This window comes from Aythya ferina (genome assembly GCF_964211825.1).
Source record: "Aythya ferina genome assembly, chromosome: 25".
NCBI classification, from domain to species: Eukaryota; Metazoa; Chordata; class Aves; order Anseriformes; family Anatidae; genus Aythya; species Aythya ferina.
This window is the reverse complement of record NC_140323.1, coordinates 3,077,547-3,094,072: the sequence shown is the minus strand read 5'-3', so window position 1 is coordinate 3,094,072 and position 16,526 is coordinate 3,077,547. Positions and strand designations below refer to the sequence as shown.

Sequence of the window (16,526 nt, the reverse complement as noted above, 5' to 3'; positions counted from 1 at the left end):
AGGGAATGCCCAGGCTTACAAATCATTGAAGCAAGTTATTGGAAAGGGATGTGCCAGAGGATTGCTAAGTAAAGCACGTTACATAAGGCTGCCCTTTGGGTTTCTGAGGTCTGGTAACTGGGACATTTTCAAGTTTATCAGACTGAGTTTAGTATCTCCTGTGTTGTTAGTACTTCCCTACTTTTTGAGGCAGACCCTTTGCATTTTGCTGGCTGTAAATGTGCATAAAGATGTGTAAATGTGATTCGCTGGGATTTGCCACCTGCACCTTAATGACTTAAATCTGTTCCTGTATTATCTCAGCAAACTGTGGGACAGTCCAAGCTATCTCACCAACACGAAGAATACTTAGCGATTGACTGGGGAGAAAACTATTTAATTTGTACTAAAGGAGTTAGGGAGTTAGCTGGTTTCTTGGAAGCACATAAAATGCAAACATCCTGTTCTCCTGCTACTTTATCTTGGTACCTCTTGCTGGGCTTTCTTTGTGATTAGTTGCTTAGCCAGTCTTGGTGCGTTGGAGGTATGGTTTTACACAGCAGGGTAAGGGGCTCATTGCTTGGTGTGAGGGGGCTTACATTCATAGAATCTAGAAAATCCCAAGTTGGAAGGAACCCACCAGGATCATCAGGTCCACCTCCAGGCTCCACACAGGACCAAAAATCAGAACCTGTATCTGGGAGCGTTGTCCAAATGCTTCTTGAACTCAGCTCAGTGCTGTGGCCACGTCCCTGGGGAGCCTGCCCCAGCGCCCGAGCACCTCTGGGTGCAGAACCTCTCCCTCACCCCAAGCCAGACCCTCCCGTGTCCCAGCTCCATGCTGTCCCCTCGGGTCCTGTCGCTGTCCCCGGAGAGCAGAGCTCAGCGCCTGCCCCCCCGCTCCCTGTGAGGGAGCCGCAGGCGGCCATGAGGCCTCCCCTCGGCCTGCTCTGCTCTGGGCCCAACAAACCCAGGCACCTCAGCCGCTCCTCACACGTCTTCCCCTCAGGCCCTTCACCATCTTGTAGCCCACCTTTGGGCACTCTGTAGTAGTTTTATTTCCTTTTTGTACCGTGGTGCCCAAACTGAACTCAGTAGCGATGGTGAGGCTGCACCATTGCAGAGTAACCATTTAAATGGTTAGAAACAAAACATTTTAAAATGACGTTTGCCTTAGATTCTTGCTTCTCCTGTTGGATAGCATTGCACTAGGCAGCCTGATTCCAGGCTAGGTCACGTTGCTGGGGGTCTGGAGTTTGTCCACCTTTTAGCACTTGAAGTGCTTCGTGTCCAGCCTATCCTACAGACCTGTACTCTTCCCTGAAGACAATAAGCTGCTGTACATTACCATCTGCTTTTTAGAAGTGTCCATGTGCTCCTGTCTGTCCTGCCTCACAGTATTGCATTTTTAGTATTGCTTTTTAAGTTACAGAATACAACTGAAATTATCACCCAAGGTGTTACTCTGTCCCTGTGGCTAGCAACATGGGCAATGAAACACCAGACAAGCCAGCAACTCAGACCTGGAAGAGGGGGGAGCAAGAAGAGCTTTGGGTGGTCTGTGGGTGCCCACCACCCTCAGCAGTCTGAGGAAATTGTGTTTTCAGAGAGTTCTTTAAGAAAGCAGCATTTTTTGAGAAGACCTATTCTTAAATGTGCTTGGCCACTCACTTTAATCAAAGTTCAACTTATCTGATCAATTAGTAACCCTAATTATTCCTGAGATTGGTTTCAAGGCAATTAAGCTACAGTTTCCTTTAGAACATACAGGGCCGTTCAGTTGTATGAAAGTTTTTAATGAATCACGGCGAAGAGGAAACACAATCTGCAGAAAAAGCACCACTCCAAACTACTTGTCAAATATTGAAGAATTATGTTAATCATCTCAGATTTGTCCAGCACCCTTACTGGTATGGACTGAAATAATAACAAATAGGAGACAGGTGCATCAGGTTCCCGTAAAAAAAAAAAAAAATCATCTGCATGTCTCACAGGCTAACAGCTCTGTGACAGGCTTCCTCTACTAGAGGGAGAGGGCGAGAGAGAGAGATTAAGTGTGAGAGAAGGAGAGGCAGAAGTTGAGACAGGGAGCAGCTGAGGAGGATCCCAGAGACCCAGCACTGATCCCACAGCTGAGCACTGACTGCAGAAAGGACACGGGAGCTGCAGCTTTGACAGCACGCCGAGTAGAAGAGGACTCTTGGGAGACGTGTGTAGGTCAGTGCTTTTTACCTGTTTGAGTAGCTGTGGTTGCTGTTAGCTAAAGGCATGTTTGAGCTCCGTGTGATCACCTTCACAAGGCAGAAAAGCTGACCGGTGGGGAATAGTGGACACCGCTAGTTCTATACCCACATAAAGGAAAACTCTGTGACCTTTTGGTGAAATTGTCAGATTCCTGGGGCAAGCAGGGGCTGAAGGGGAGAGACATCCTCTCCTTCCATCATGGTTATTTCTTTCTATTTCAATTATTTCTCTGTTGTGTGCTGGCATAATTTTCTAGTTCTGGGTAAGACTTATTTTATTCTGACAATTGAGTGCTGGATACAGTTTGACAGAGGACAGCCTACAGAAGGAATGGGGCAGCATTCCCAGCAAAGGGAGTCCTCTGTCACCTCTGTGGGTGCCAGGCATTAACTTGTGCAGGCAAAGGACAGGCAGAGCAGTACTAGAACAATGTTGAAAATAATGTTCAGGCATCCTGCAAAGAAAGTGGGAAGGCAGCGTGTGCTGTGGCTTCTTGGAATTTCAGAGGGATTTTCTGTAGTATTTGTTTCAGTGACAAACTTCCTTGCATGTGAGGGTATGAAATATTAAAATAGTTTGTAATGTGAGGACTGGGCATTTCTCATCTGTTGCTACTGGCAGGTTGGGGAAACAAATCAGAAGTGGGGTATTTATTAGGTGCTCTTTTTGCATGTAAATTTAAAGTGGGGGGAATGAGAAGAAGTCTCATAACTTGAATCCCTTGCGGCATCTGAATAGCGCAGCTTGCCTTACTGTGCAGTGAGTGCGTGCTCGAGTGCTGGTGCACGTGGAATGGTTCAAACATACACATATAACTGTAACTGGTGCAGAAGATGTTTGGCAGATCCCAGTAACCATATGGAGTCACATGAAAGCAGCTAAAGCATACCTTATTCTCTACATTCATTAAAGAGGTCAATGTGTTTAAAATATAATTTTTGTTAGTGTCTCAGGGAGGGGTGAAAAGTACTGAAGGGCTGCTAAGTCTGGTACTATGTTGATGTTTAATCACATACTTGCTGAGTCCATGTTAAAAACCCTATTGCCATCTATTTTGTTTTCCCAAACGCGAAACAGCAAGTAAATTCCAAATACTGGCCAGCTCAGGCTTTGGAGCATGCAGCAAAGTGGGCAGCTACCACAAGAGAAAAGTAGGAATATCAGGTTTAGAGGCAGCCTGGCTCCGTTTAAATTCTGGATTGTGCTTGCAACCCCCTTCAGTCAGTCATGGATGCAAACAGATTAAATCAGTCCTGAAGGAAATAGTAGGCATTCTGTACACCGTGGGAAGGAGGGAGCTAATCTGCAGTGTGAAAGTGGAGTACTGGTGCTTCTTGAATTTGTTCCACTGCTTTTAATCTTTTCTGTATATTGAGTTGCATCTCAGTGTGTGAAAATCCAGCTAACTGTGGTGGGTTTAATCATGGCGTTGTATGAATAGTGATGATGGACCTCAGCTTACTGGGAAACTGGCATCTTGGATGTGGGATGTAAAAATAACCAAGGCTTTGGGCTCTAAAATAGTCCCTTAAATTTCTTCTGCAATGTACAGCATGGGTGATCTGGTGTTGAGGGGCTGGGTTGGGCATGGACATCTGCTGAGATGGAACCGTGAGTTTTTGGGGCACCACATTTATATAAAATCAAATGTGAGTCCAGAAGACTCATCTGGGGCAGCCATGTGCATGGTGTGACTATTGCTCATCCTGATGCAGGGTGCTTTCCTGGTAAAAAAAATAAATGCTGTTCTGTGATCCATTTAATTCCTAGCGTGATCTGATGGAAGGAATGTCTCTGTACATGTACATGACCAGCGAGACCAGTACTGTCAGATCCACCTGATTGAATATAGTACATAGGGCTGCAGGTAAATGATAGCCTTTGCCGAATTTAGACTTTTATTCCATTTTCTATGCCCTTACCCATCCTTAATTGAATGCAACTTTTTTTCATATTGTATTTTCAAATATTGTGTTTGTGAGAATCTTGCTGCTAATATGCCAAAGTGGATGTTGTACCTGAGCTTTGTACATCTTGACCCACTGCTTATCTCTGAATATTTCTGCCCAAAGGCCCCGCTGACATCACCCTGACCTTCAGTGCAGTGACTGACCAGATACCCGTGCTGCCGAGGATGGTGTGGCTTGGCCAAGTGGCTCTAATGGGAGGCTTTTGACCTTGGTTGTCTGTTGGCAGACTGGAAAATCTATTCAGCTTTTTGGACTCTTCAGGTCTTAATTTCTTTAGTCCTTGCTCTGTCTGGGCCATGTAGTAGGCACCAATAGTCTCTAGGAAGAGTTGTGCCAGTCATCTACCAGTTCTGACTGGTGATTTCATGTATACCAAAGAGGATGGGAATTATAGAGAAAACACAATTCTTCCAATCTTCTGTTTCTAATTAAAATGTACTTTTAAATTCAGTCCTGAAATATCTGTCCTGCAGCTGTTGCCTCTTGACACTTCTTCACTGCCCTTCATTAGGGGAATGAACTTGCTTCCAGGGAAAAAAGCACCCTCTTTGCATTGAAAGTGGTGACCGCTGCTGAATGTACAGGGCTTCGTTCTGACATTTTGCGGGTTTTCAATGGTATGTGTTAGCTTATCCACTGGCATGCAGGGGTTAACAGGACTTTTGGGTGGGCGGGTGGAAAACAAGCTGTGAAATGGAAGAAGGTCAGCCTCTTGGAGGGGTTTACTCGGTCACAGATGGTTTTAGGTTATCAGTCCCTTATAGGAGAGGTCTCCATCCCTTCCCCCCCATCACCCAGCAAAACCTATGTGAACCAGGGCTGGAAATAAGACAAAGCCTTATTAGGTCTAGGTCCAGTGCACCAGGCAGAATTGTGGCTCTCCTGGTGCTTGCTGGAACCAGCTATCTACATAGCTAGGAGTTCCTCAGCCATTCAGGCTGACTCCAAGAGCTAAATGTGATTTGAGACTAAATACCATTGGCAATGCAATTTTCAGTGAGGAGCGTATGTAGGTAGGGGAGCCGCAGTAAGCCTCACGGCTCTGGATAGCTTACATCCTCTAGTTGGGCTAACTGCTAAGTGGAAGGCTTTTGCAACAGCTGGTGAGAACTGAATTCAGGTTTCAGTAGAAACCAGTCAATGGGGTGCATCCCATGGCTTACGTGAAGTGTTACCGTCTTCAGAGACTTGTGAAGCAGCTGTTCTTATTCAAGGTGAATAAGAACAGCTCACTGTCTTAACAGCTCACTGTTAAGACATCAGTTCCCAAAGAACTGCGTGATACAACTGCTGCCCTGCGCCCATGAGACTAACATTCAAGGAATTATTTTTGGGATGATCATTAGGCAATGAACAGGTCATGGGAAACCCACTAGGACGCTAGAAGGTGGTGTCTGCTGCTGTGTCAAAGTTTTTTCAGCAGCAGATGAAAGGCACTGTCTTAATTTCTTGGCTTGCTTCTACTTTTTTACTACTGCAAATGTAACAACAGATGTAAAACTGAATGGTCTTAGCCCTAAGATCACCTTGAGCGATCAAATTTTCCTATACTGATGTTGTTTTCTTATGATTTAGAAAGGTGTAAATATCGTCATCAGCCATAACTGTCAGGAAGAAAGAAGAAATTTTCCTGTTTCCCTTTTAAATTGCCAATCAAAATGATGTTCCCTAGCCCTGCAAAGAAGCTCTTGACCAGGTTTGAGCAACCCGGTCTAGTGGAAGGTGTCTTGCCTATGGCAGAGGGGTTGGAATTAGATGGTCTTTAAGGTCCCTTCCAACACAAAGCATTCTATGGGTGTAGGATTCCATCTCTGGGTTGGAACAGTTGCCAGATGGTGCTGCCACCACCAGTGTCTCTTCCACTGAAAGCTCAATTCTCTGAGACTAGTGGAAATGGTGCCCTTCATGGGCCTTCTGTCCTTGACCAATATAACACGAGTCTTAGTTACAGGACCAAGTGTGTACTGTATGTTCCCTTCCCATTAATTACGGGTTTTAGAACTTGTAATTTGATGGGACACCAAAAGAAACCTTGTTCTGGTTCTGCTAGCCATGACAGCATGTGAACCGTGTGAAGGAACTATTTCCTTCAGACCTCTCAAGAGTCTCCCAGTCTGTGTTCTACTATGAAGACCAAGCCCAGGCTTGGTTTCCCAATGCACAAATGCCAGAATCCACTGGTCTTACTTCTCTGCTAAGGAATGATGAGCTCTCCTACGGACTCGTGACCTCTGAGAACCCATCTACTGGTGTGTCCTACAAAACTTGGACGTACAGCTTGTCCTTTCCTTGAACAAACCATTGATCCACACAAATGTTTGTCCCTTGTGGCACAAAGTCTTGACCCAGCTGGCACTTGGAAATGCACCGTTGCCGTGACTGATGGTCGCATATGACCAAGCTGGCCAACTGCCTTGCTTGAGGCTTGCCGGGTTCAAGTGTGCCTCCCATGCTGCAGTGGGAATGTAGGGGGTGTATAACCAACTCCCCACAACCGCTCGCAGTGCAGCGTAGACATCCCGGCTAGGCAGCTACTGAGCCCAGGCTTGCCTTCCAGGAGAGCGGAGAGGTGCGAAGGGGACAAGAATGTACTGTTTCTTCTCCCATTTAATGATATTTAGGGCAGATTAATAAGGGATGTGGCTTCTTCCATACAGATCGCGGATATCTGTGACCGAGAGACCTCTTGAACAGCTTTGAAGAGCTCTGTCATCTGAATCAACGGACAAAGCGACTGCGGTCCTAGGAGGCACAGTGTTGAGTTAAAGCAGGATCAGCTCAGAAGCTCAGCCTGTAAGGTAGTGAGTTTGGTCATGCTGTCACTGAGATTTGTGTGCGGGTGATACAGAGCTGGGGGGATGAGCTGCAACCTTTGCTGTCTCGTAGACTCTGTGTTGCTGTGGTCTGTAAATTGCTTGTAAATTTTCTGGGAATGATGGAGTCCTACAGTGAGAGCTAATTTCCCTGGGTAGAAGGCAGGCTCTAGGAGACCTGCTGCAAGTTTCCCATGGAGCTAATGTGTGACATGTAGCACAGGTATATTCTCTTTTCTACGATTTGTTGTCTTGCAGGCGTTGCTTCTTGTGGCAGCAAGTATGGATAAGTTGTTTTTTCTTCTGGACATTAAGTAAAACTTGCATTTGCTTTGCAATACTTGCTGTAAATTCATCGACTGTATGAAAATGTGTGTCTGTTATGAAAGAAATTATGGTATCTGGTGTGTGCATACATAAATTGTAGATGGCATGAGCATTACATTCATAATCCCTGAGGCAGAAGAGAAGATCAAGCCAAATATAGATTTTCCAAAGGAATAAGTCACATAAAATCTGATCCTTGGGCATTCCTCCTCGCTCTATACAAGGTCTCCATTCATCACAGGAGTACTTGTGGCATTCCCCCTCTGTGACCTACTCAAAAATTTTCATGAAGTTGCACTTCTGACAGTTGCTGGCCTTCAGTTTTGCGGCTCTAACAGAAGTATGAGACTTTCCTTTAAAAAATCTTCTGAAATTGGAAGACTCAAACTCAAAATATTATTTAATGTTAACAAACAATCAAACAAAGCCTACCCAAAGCTAAAAGAGAAATTTTAGGTGGGAGATTATTCTTCTCAATGAGTATCTGGATGTGCTAGTGTAAAACACAGCTTGGATTTGGGACTGAACACACAATTTGAATGTTCACTGTGTTGGAACTGTCCTGATTTTTATGCATTACAAAGAGAAATAGAATGCTGCATCTGTTGCTGATTAATTTATTATACTGATTTAAATCTTCTATTGTGGTCTGTGCTAATGGCTTTGTACCCCACCCGTGCTGTGCTTGTGCCAATAGTAGGTCCCATGCCCCTGGATCCATCACCTGCATATGAATCGCTTGCTTGCTGCCTGTCACTTCTCTGCAGGTTTGCCTAATTTTGCTCACCAGTCTCTGCCAGCAGTTATGTCATAACTCGTCTGTGTTCTACTGTCTGAACCCCATAAATAACTACTTGTGACATCACTAGTACCACCAAATCCTGTGACTTCCAAATGTTTTCCTCATTCACTTAGCTGATTTATGGCCCTACCACTAGCGCCCAGTCATAGTACAAAAGGGAACGGGCTTTTGCACTGTCTCGTCCAGATTGATAGATACACAGGCTGAAAGGCAAGCCTCCCATCCCGTCAGGCTGTCTGGTTTATTTTGTTAGTTTAAAAATGTTGTCAGTAGTCAAGGGTTTGCTTCTATTCTGCATTCACAGCAGTGGAAACTTTGCCACTGTCTCCAAAGGGGACATCTCCGCCCCTGAAAACCAGATGGACTTCTACACGGGATAAGAAATAGCCAAGTCTTATCTTGGTTATCTGAATGAGGCTAGCGGATGAAGTCCTCTGTTTTTCTGAGAGTGTTGAGCTATTTCCAGTATTAGCCCTGTTATGCTAGGACTGTCGGTAAAGAGCATTTCATAGAGGAGGGGTTGGTTGCCCTTCGGAAGCATTTGTCTGCCTCTTTTGACTAAACGGCAACATCAGTGATCATCTTAGTGCAGAGAGCTTTGGTTCAGGCAACTGTGAGTGGAGATATAAATTCTGCCATGACAATTTTCGGAAGGTTTTTGCTGTCTTTCATATCTTTAAAAAACAAACAACCAAATAAAAAAGCCTGTGATTTATTTTTTCTAGGATTAAACTGAAGTCAAAGTAAAAAAAACAAGGTTATTCTTGTAATAATGGAGTAGAAATTTTAAAAGTAAGCAGGACATATTCTGAAAGTTTTTGTGCCAGCAGATACAGTATTTCCAATCCACATTTAACATGGAAGACACTAGAAAATGTGACGTGGTTGGATTAATTCCACTGAAGGAATGTTCTCTTGCATATCCTGGCGATGTTATTTTAACTGTGCAGTCAGTGTGTGGCATTAGGATGCTTCTGTCTCACTCTCCAGAAGACAAGAATTCACAGGAGTTTAAGGACTCACAGCAGCTTATCTTTAATCCATGTCAATTTCTGAAATATTTAAGACCATGTTAACTCAGCAGTTTACACAGTGCATATTGAGAGGATGCAAGTATGATGTCTATTACTATCTGTATGAATATCGTCAGTATTTTTATTTTTTCAGCTAGGTTTGAATGTAGCCATCTCTTTATAGTTTGGAATTACGTTAGCATATGTCCACAGTCACACCTGAAAACCCTTGATTGACTTGACACGTGATAACATAAGAAAAAAATAAATTTCTTAACAGCTTTGGACCTGAGGCCCACGTTCATGTTTCGGTATAGATGCTTGTCAGAACTGCCTAATGTAGAAGGGAAGAAGCCTTGAGAAGTGAAGGGTGAATGTAAGCCTAACATAAAGACATCTTAGGGGAATACTGTTGCAAGTTAATGACAAGTAGTCACATTTGTGTAGAGTTAGACATTTCAGCTCCTGGAGTGGTGACATGTTTAGGAAGATGCAAGACTGTGAAAGGCAGGAGGGGATTATAGTGTTTGCTATTAATACAGTTCAGTACTTTGGAGGACAAATGAATTTCATCAGGAGATGGTGATTAAGAGTCTCTGAAGAGCTCTGCCACTTGCTGTGCAGTGCCTTGCCTGGTACAACCTGGAATCATCTTTTAATCATTTCAGTTTTGCATTTTTCCCTCCCACGAGCTGTTCATTCCCTTCATTTGTAATTTTTACAACACCACAAATAGATTTTTACAGTAGAAGGTATAAGATAATGCCAAAATATCAGTGTTCCAGCTAGTGTGTGTGGATATGTAAACTTAGTCTTACCCAGTGTTTCCATCAGGTGTAGTGTGGCAATTCATGGTTGCATGAACGTCAGTTGATACAGGAAACAGAAAGAAGGTGAAAGGTGTGCTGTCAAAGTCCCTCTTCCTTTTAAAACTGGTAAGGGTTGCAGTCACAACACGGTTGGACTGTGTTGAGCAAAGGAGTGCAGACGGGTAAGCAGAGACATAGCATTAATCCCACATGGGAATCTAATCTAATTGCTCTTTCAGGGCTGCAGTAACTCTATAGTTTCTGACCATCTCTCATATGACAAGAAATCTGCCTTCACAATTTGCTTGCAAGACAGTGATGTGTTACATTATATGCTGTCCACTTTATAAATACAGGGAAAGAGACACCTTTGACAGAGGGTCACATGAGTGATCTATAACAATAACTAGTTAATGCCAAGTTCACATTTCACCATTTCCTTCTAGAGTAAATACTAGCTTAAAGTCTGCTCTCAGGTCTGTTGCTAATTTAGACGAGCTTACTTAGATCAGGATGTGCTTCTGCTTCGTGCCCCAGTTTAGACATCCATCTCTGTGGCTTTCTTCTCAGCAACTGCTCTTGCCATCCATCAGAACTCAGCGCGTGAGTGCCATGTGGTGTAATATTTGCTTGAAACATGAGAGGAGGTCTTTGGAGGAAAGCCAGATGACATGTAAATGGACGATGTGTCAGAGGGATGCTGTTAGATGTGTTTGTTTTCAGTTTAGCCCCACTAGCCATTTTCCTACCCGTTTTGCATCATGCTTATGGTTCAAAACTGTCATGATGTGATTTGGAAAGAGGTGGAAGAGCTGTGTTGACTGTCAGGCATTTCTCAACTGGGATGCTGGGGATGTAGCAAGCAAGGAAGGGCAAACTGCATCATAAAGGTGAGCAGGATTAAGGTCTTTCATTTCCTTTGTGACCTGTAAATAATGAAATGTTTTGCCTTCTTCACAGGAGAGCCTATTTGTGCTGACCACAAGCAGCTGAGCTGAGCACAGCATCATGACAAGCCATCGGGCAGGTGAGAGAACAGCCACAGCTGTGGCTATCTGGACTAACCCTGAGAATAAGCCCAACTTGCTTTTGGTGTTGTTTGGCAATTAGGTGTCTGTCTCTCACCACCACCAGGAGAGACACCAGAAACTGGCCCATCAGGTTCTGCTGACCTTTGCAATTGGGTTTTCCTCATGCCAGACTTTGAATTTTTCTTTGGAATAATGACTGACGTAAAAGCATTCTCCGTCCAAAACACTGCTAGGTGTGTAAGCTGTTGTGGCCCTGGACTTTTATCTTGATCGCAAATTTTCTCACTCCAGCCACAGCTGTGCAATAAGTCAACACAAAATCACAGACCTTAATGCTCCAGCCTGTGGATACATTCCCATCCTGAAGTACGAGAATGGATGGTTCCTTTCTTGTCCAAGTGGAGCAGAGTAGAAACCCTCCCTGTTCTACAGGGAGGTGATGCAGATTGCATGAACATTTCTGAAACACAAACGCATTATCTTAATTGAATGTATTTTCCTTGCCTTTCTAGTGAAATCCTACAAGAAATCTTCTATCCCAGGAGTAAATATTGCCCAATTTGTGGATAGGATTCCAGAAGGATGCAGTACACCTGACTTTGAGAGGAAACCTGTCACTCTAACATTGCAGGAAGGTGAGATTCTTTAAAAAAAAAAAAAAAAAAAAAGTCACAGACCCAAAGGCTTGATTCCATGTCTATCCTATGTCAATTTTCCAGATTAAATCAAGCTAGTTTCTAAAGAGATTTGACACAAAAAGTATTGTGTGGCCAAAGTCTATGTACTACTTAGGAAAGTTCCATTAGTACTGCTGGAGTTCTCCTAAGTATTAACTATTGTATGTGCAATCAAAATATGGCTCCTAGTGTATACAACAAATCCTGTGAATTATTGCAGGAAGATCTCAAGGTAAGTATTTTGTAGCAAAAGGTTAAACACCTTGAAAAATGTTCATTGGAATGGGTTGCCCAGGGAAGTAGTGGAGTCACTGTCCCTGGAGGTGTTTAAGGAGAGGGTAGATGTGGTACTTAGGGATGTGGTTTAGTGGGCAATATTGGTGGTAGGTGGTGGATGGTTGGACTAGACGATCTTGAGGTCTTTTTCAACCTGAATGATTCTATGATTTTTATTTTCCTGTTTCACTAACTTGATTCATGCACGTTCAGCACAAGGTTAGCTGCCTTTTAAAGTAAGAGGAACCGCTGGTGCTATTTAGGCTGTAGTTCTTCAGCAAGAAGCAATGCAAATTGTGCATAGTGTAGAGAGGAGGCAAATAATGAGCCAAGGTGCAAAATCAATGGGAAGCTTTCCAGTAATCTTTCTACCCTTGCAGCAAGTACCTTTTTGGAGTGGATAGCCTGCATAGTTCGTGTAGCACTTCCTTCCTCACGAGCCTAAAGATTTTCTAGCACCCTGGATTTCAGTGTTGTCACACCCATGTGTCCATTTCCAATGGCCATTGAAATGTTAAGAAGGAGCACAGTGGCCTCTAGTGGTGCATCCAACCTCCACCACCTGCCTTTTGCCTGCCAGTTTCAGGCATGAACCAAAACACTGGTCGGTCATACTATCTAAACTTTCTATATTATTTCATTTAATGTAGGTTCTGCATGGTCCATATACACAATATTAGGGCGTTAAGGTCATCCATTGCGTAAAGAGCATTCAGTGTCTATGCAGATGCACTCTAAGTTTCTTTAATTGTATTGTTGCATCATTTCATTCAGTGCATGGATTAGCTGGTACTCCAAGCCATTACAATTTGTCAAAAGTGTAATCAATTGGATTCAGACTTTAATAATAGTTCTGGTACTGCAATTTTGGAAAAATTATGAAGAAAGATTCTTTTCGTAAGAATCTGTTGGCTGCATGGCCAACAGATCTTGCTGCATCATATATATTTTTTTGCTGGTGACTGCAGAAGGGTGTGGGAAATATTGCAAGACTTTCTGGGGAGACATTTTAACATTGTTGGTCATCTGAAGACCAAAACTATTACAAAGGAAAGATAGTAATCATTTCCTCCCTGAGCAACATCCACTCATCTCCTTTTCTATTCCAGTGTGACACTCCCACTTACCTACACATGAGTCACTTCTCTGATTAGTTGTTTTATGTCTCCTAAGACTTTGCAGCTGTTGGAGATTTCAGTGGTCAGCTGCATATACTCATATTATACCTATATACTCATATAATAACCTATACTCAGGTTATTAGAGGAGGAGAGATGGAGAGACCTCACAGGTGAATCCTGTTCTCTTCTCCCTTCCTTGCCTCTTCAGATAGCAGAGCCTGTGTGTTTGGAGTGCAAGGGAATTAGTCCCTTAGTTCAAGTCTAGGCTGTGGCACTTTTCCCTGTGTCAATAATGACAGGGTTTGTCTATATTCAACCATAAAAGGTCTTTAAATGGGGTGTTAGCCTGCCAGCCATGACTGCTAACACCCTCTAATCATTTCTGTAATCAACAGAGCTATAACAAGTTCATCTTAGATGTGCTACTGGCACAATTTTGGTCAAGGTTATTAGGTTATTGCAGGTATCTTACATTAAATGTTCAAATTCCTCCAAATTAAATTGGTAATTTAGGCATTCTTCACAGGGAGAACCAAAAGAATTATTTTTAAAGAATGTCTCTGTCCAAAACAGCAAAAATGGCTCACTCTGAGGGTCACTTTATCAATAACACAAGGAGCCTGGCGTGAGAATCCTTATGCTCAAGCTTGTCTTCAATAACTAATTTCTTGCCTCTTTCAAAAGGTAAAAATGCCATTTTCAGAGCAGTGGTCAAAGGTGTTCCAACCCCTGAGGTAAAATGGAGGCGTGCAAAAGGAGAAATGGACAATCCTGACAAATATGAAATATTCTTCAGTGAAGTTACAAGTGAATACATTCTGAAGGTAAAGATCAAATACTGTGGACAGGACACATAATGAAAAGGGGAAGCCTGCAGTGGGCTATCGGGGTGGAAACATCAGCATCTAGCAAAAGTGGTTAGGTAATCAACTACTAGAAAAGCCTAAAACACAGCTCAGGACTGAATTGCATCACTCCACCCATATAATGACATTCAGGGTGAAACAGGAAGAGAAGCTGAAGGTCAAAATAGGTGCAGATTGCAAATACTAGAGATGATGACATTCTGATAATTTATTCTTTTAAAAAGTGCCGAAAGAGCAAAAGGGTCTAACTATTTCACAAATAAAAGAATATATAGATATCATCAGGTCTGAAATAGCACAAAGTCAACTGAGCCATTTTTTGAGTCATTCTGAGAACAGAAGAAAGATCTGAAATTTCACCAAGTAGCTGTTTTATTACAAGTTGAATAAATGAACTGCAGTACATGGCTGCAAGCTCTTACTATGTTCTTCTTTTTAAGATAAATAAACTCACTGCAGATGACACGGATGTGTATCGTTGCTTTGCTATAAATGAATATGGGGAAGCTACATGCTCTGCTGGCCTCAGGATCATACAAGGTAAGACTGACTAGTTCTGTAGTCCAAATATCCTGTGGTCCCATGTAATTGGCTTCACTGTCCCTTGGGGGTGGGTGCCCAGAGTATTGTCTAAGTATCGTTGGTGTGAAGGGCTATTTTCTACGTCATTGAGGACTGGAGGTCTTCTGCAACTTCCCCAACTTTGGTGACTCCATGACAATATGAGCTTTAAGGCAACACAGGAGAAGCTGGATATTGTCATCAGTGCACCAGACCATGCCAAGAAGCTCTGGATTTAGTGTTAAATTGGCTTGATCCTTTTTTTTTATTTTTTAATCATGTTGGACAAGTTGGTCCATCTTCTTTTGTTAGGGATCCATCACATGTCACTTCAGATGTTTATGGTGCAGATGTCTTCACTTGACCAGGTTCTGTGGTTCTCTTCATAGTCAGTGGAGAGAAATAAGCAATTCATGAGTAAAATATAACAAACCTGCTCTGCGAATCTATGTGATCAGGACATGGATTATATTGGAAGTTTACATTTCACCTGTCTGCCTATAATGGAATTTTAAAAGGCAATTACCTGCATTTGGTCAGATAATCCTTGCACCTTGGCTCCCCATCTCTAAAGCAGGAAAATAATATTTCTTACCATTACTTAAACTGTAAGCTTCAACTATAAGGGCAAAAACAATCTCGTCCATTGCACAGAGTATCCACTAAGCACAGAAGCAATTGCAATAGGAATGTTGCATTATAGGTAGGGATGACTAGGCATCAGTGTCAAGCTAACAAGGAAATCCAGACTAGAATTTCCTCTTGCACTGATGACAGATGGAGAGATTTTATGGTTCATAGGCTTACTGATGTTAGTCTGTGTTATCTTGTTCATCTTATGAATTGCTTTTCATTTGTTTTCTCTTCTAAACTCTCAGTTGGCTTTAAGAGGAAAGCACAACACGTTCCTGCTCAGTCTGCTGATGGTGAGTTTTTTTTATATATATATATATATATATAAAAATGTATGTATATATACACTTTTTTTTTTGCATTCCAAATACTTATCTATCTAGTACATTTTTTACTTATTCTTCTTCATTGCTCTGTGAAAGAAAAACAGGAGGTGGGGAGGAGCAAACACAAAATGAAACAGTGATATTATTAGCATGGTATCAGAGAAAGTGCTAGAGGCCTTTGAGGAAGGAATAGGAAAACATTACCAGGACCTACCTGCCTCCCTAGCTTTATCAGGGGAAGGAATTTAATCTTGTATACACATTGCAGCAGAAACAAATGAGATATTAAGTAATTTAGTCTCCATTCTGAGGAAACAAACAGTAGTATAATTCTTTAGGAGGTTTTCTGTCTTTTATGGCTTTGAAAGTCACCCAAACTTGTTAAATAAATAAAATAAAATAAAGTAAGAGACGGTTAATGTATCTCTAGTGTTCAGTCCGCACTTTCTGCTTGTTGTTTACCTTTGGGTAAAGTGACATTTGTAAACATGGCTTTGAGCTATTACAAATAATGATTCCAGGTATGTGCTAGAAAAGGATTTTTGGCTGTCAAATTCATCAAACATGTTAACGTGGCTGGAAAATTGTGGGTTTCTAGAGTGTCCTCTCTAGAAAGAGAGGAAAGCTCCGTAGGAAGCAGTGACCTTTAATGGCACTAAAAGAACATGAGTTTGGCAGATGAACTTGTAAGCTTCACAGCAGTTTTTTCGTAAAGGGTAAAAACATCACCAGAGGTAAACACAGAATAGTGGAATGGTCTCCTGCTGGGGGCTGTTTTGCATTATCTTCTTTTCGGGACCATATTTTAGAGTGTTGGGTATCTGATTTTTCTGTTGTTGTTTTAATCCCTCCCTCTCTGTGTGTCGTCGTTTTCCCCCCCATAATAGAATTGAAGAAGAAGCTTCAGGACCTCAGGAAGCTGCTGAGGAAGCGGTAAGTCTCCATATAATGAAGGCCATTTTTACACTTCTCAGAGGTTTCTTGATATGGTAACTTCATAGACCTTTGTGCCAATATGTTGTTTCCAAAGTTGCTGTGAGACAGCATATGTACAGACATATCAGAACAGTTTGCTACT

The 16,526-nt window shown here is 42.5% G+C and overlaps 1 protein-coding gene across 13 annotated transcripts in view; it reads left to right on the top strand.

The window, feature by feature from the left end:
• The first annotated feature begins 2,070 nt into the window (after positions 1–2,070).
• IGFN1 (immunoglobulin like and fibronectin type III domain containing 1) overlaps positions 2,071–16,526 on the top strand; it is a 34,451-nt gene continuing 19,995 nt past the window's right edge. For 11 of the 13 annotated variants that reach the window (XM_084497663.1, XM_084497661.1, XM_084497671.1 and 8 more), the window contains exons 1-8: positions 2,071–2,196; positions 6,851–6,991; positions 10,918–10,984; positions 11,501–11,623; positions 13,747–13,886; positions 14,369–14,468; positions 15,368–15,415; positions 16,336–16,381. In XM_084497663.1, the coding sequence (XP_084353789.1) occupies positions 10,966–10,984; positions 11,501–11,623; positions 13,747–13,886; positions 14,369–14,468; positions 15,368–15,415; positions 16,336–16,381 (476 nt within the window). In that variant the 5' untranslated portion in view covers positions 2,071–2,196; positions 6,851–6,991; positions 10,918–10,965. Of the gene's footprint in view, positions 2,197–6,634; positions 6,763–6,850; positions 6,992–10,917; positions 10,985–11,500; positions 11,624–13,746; positions 13,887–14,368; positions 14,469–15,367; positions 15,416–16,335; positions 16,382–16,526 lie in introns of those variants that run through there. The other 2 variants (XM_084497664.1, XM_084497665.1) reach the window with 2 other exon arrangements.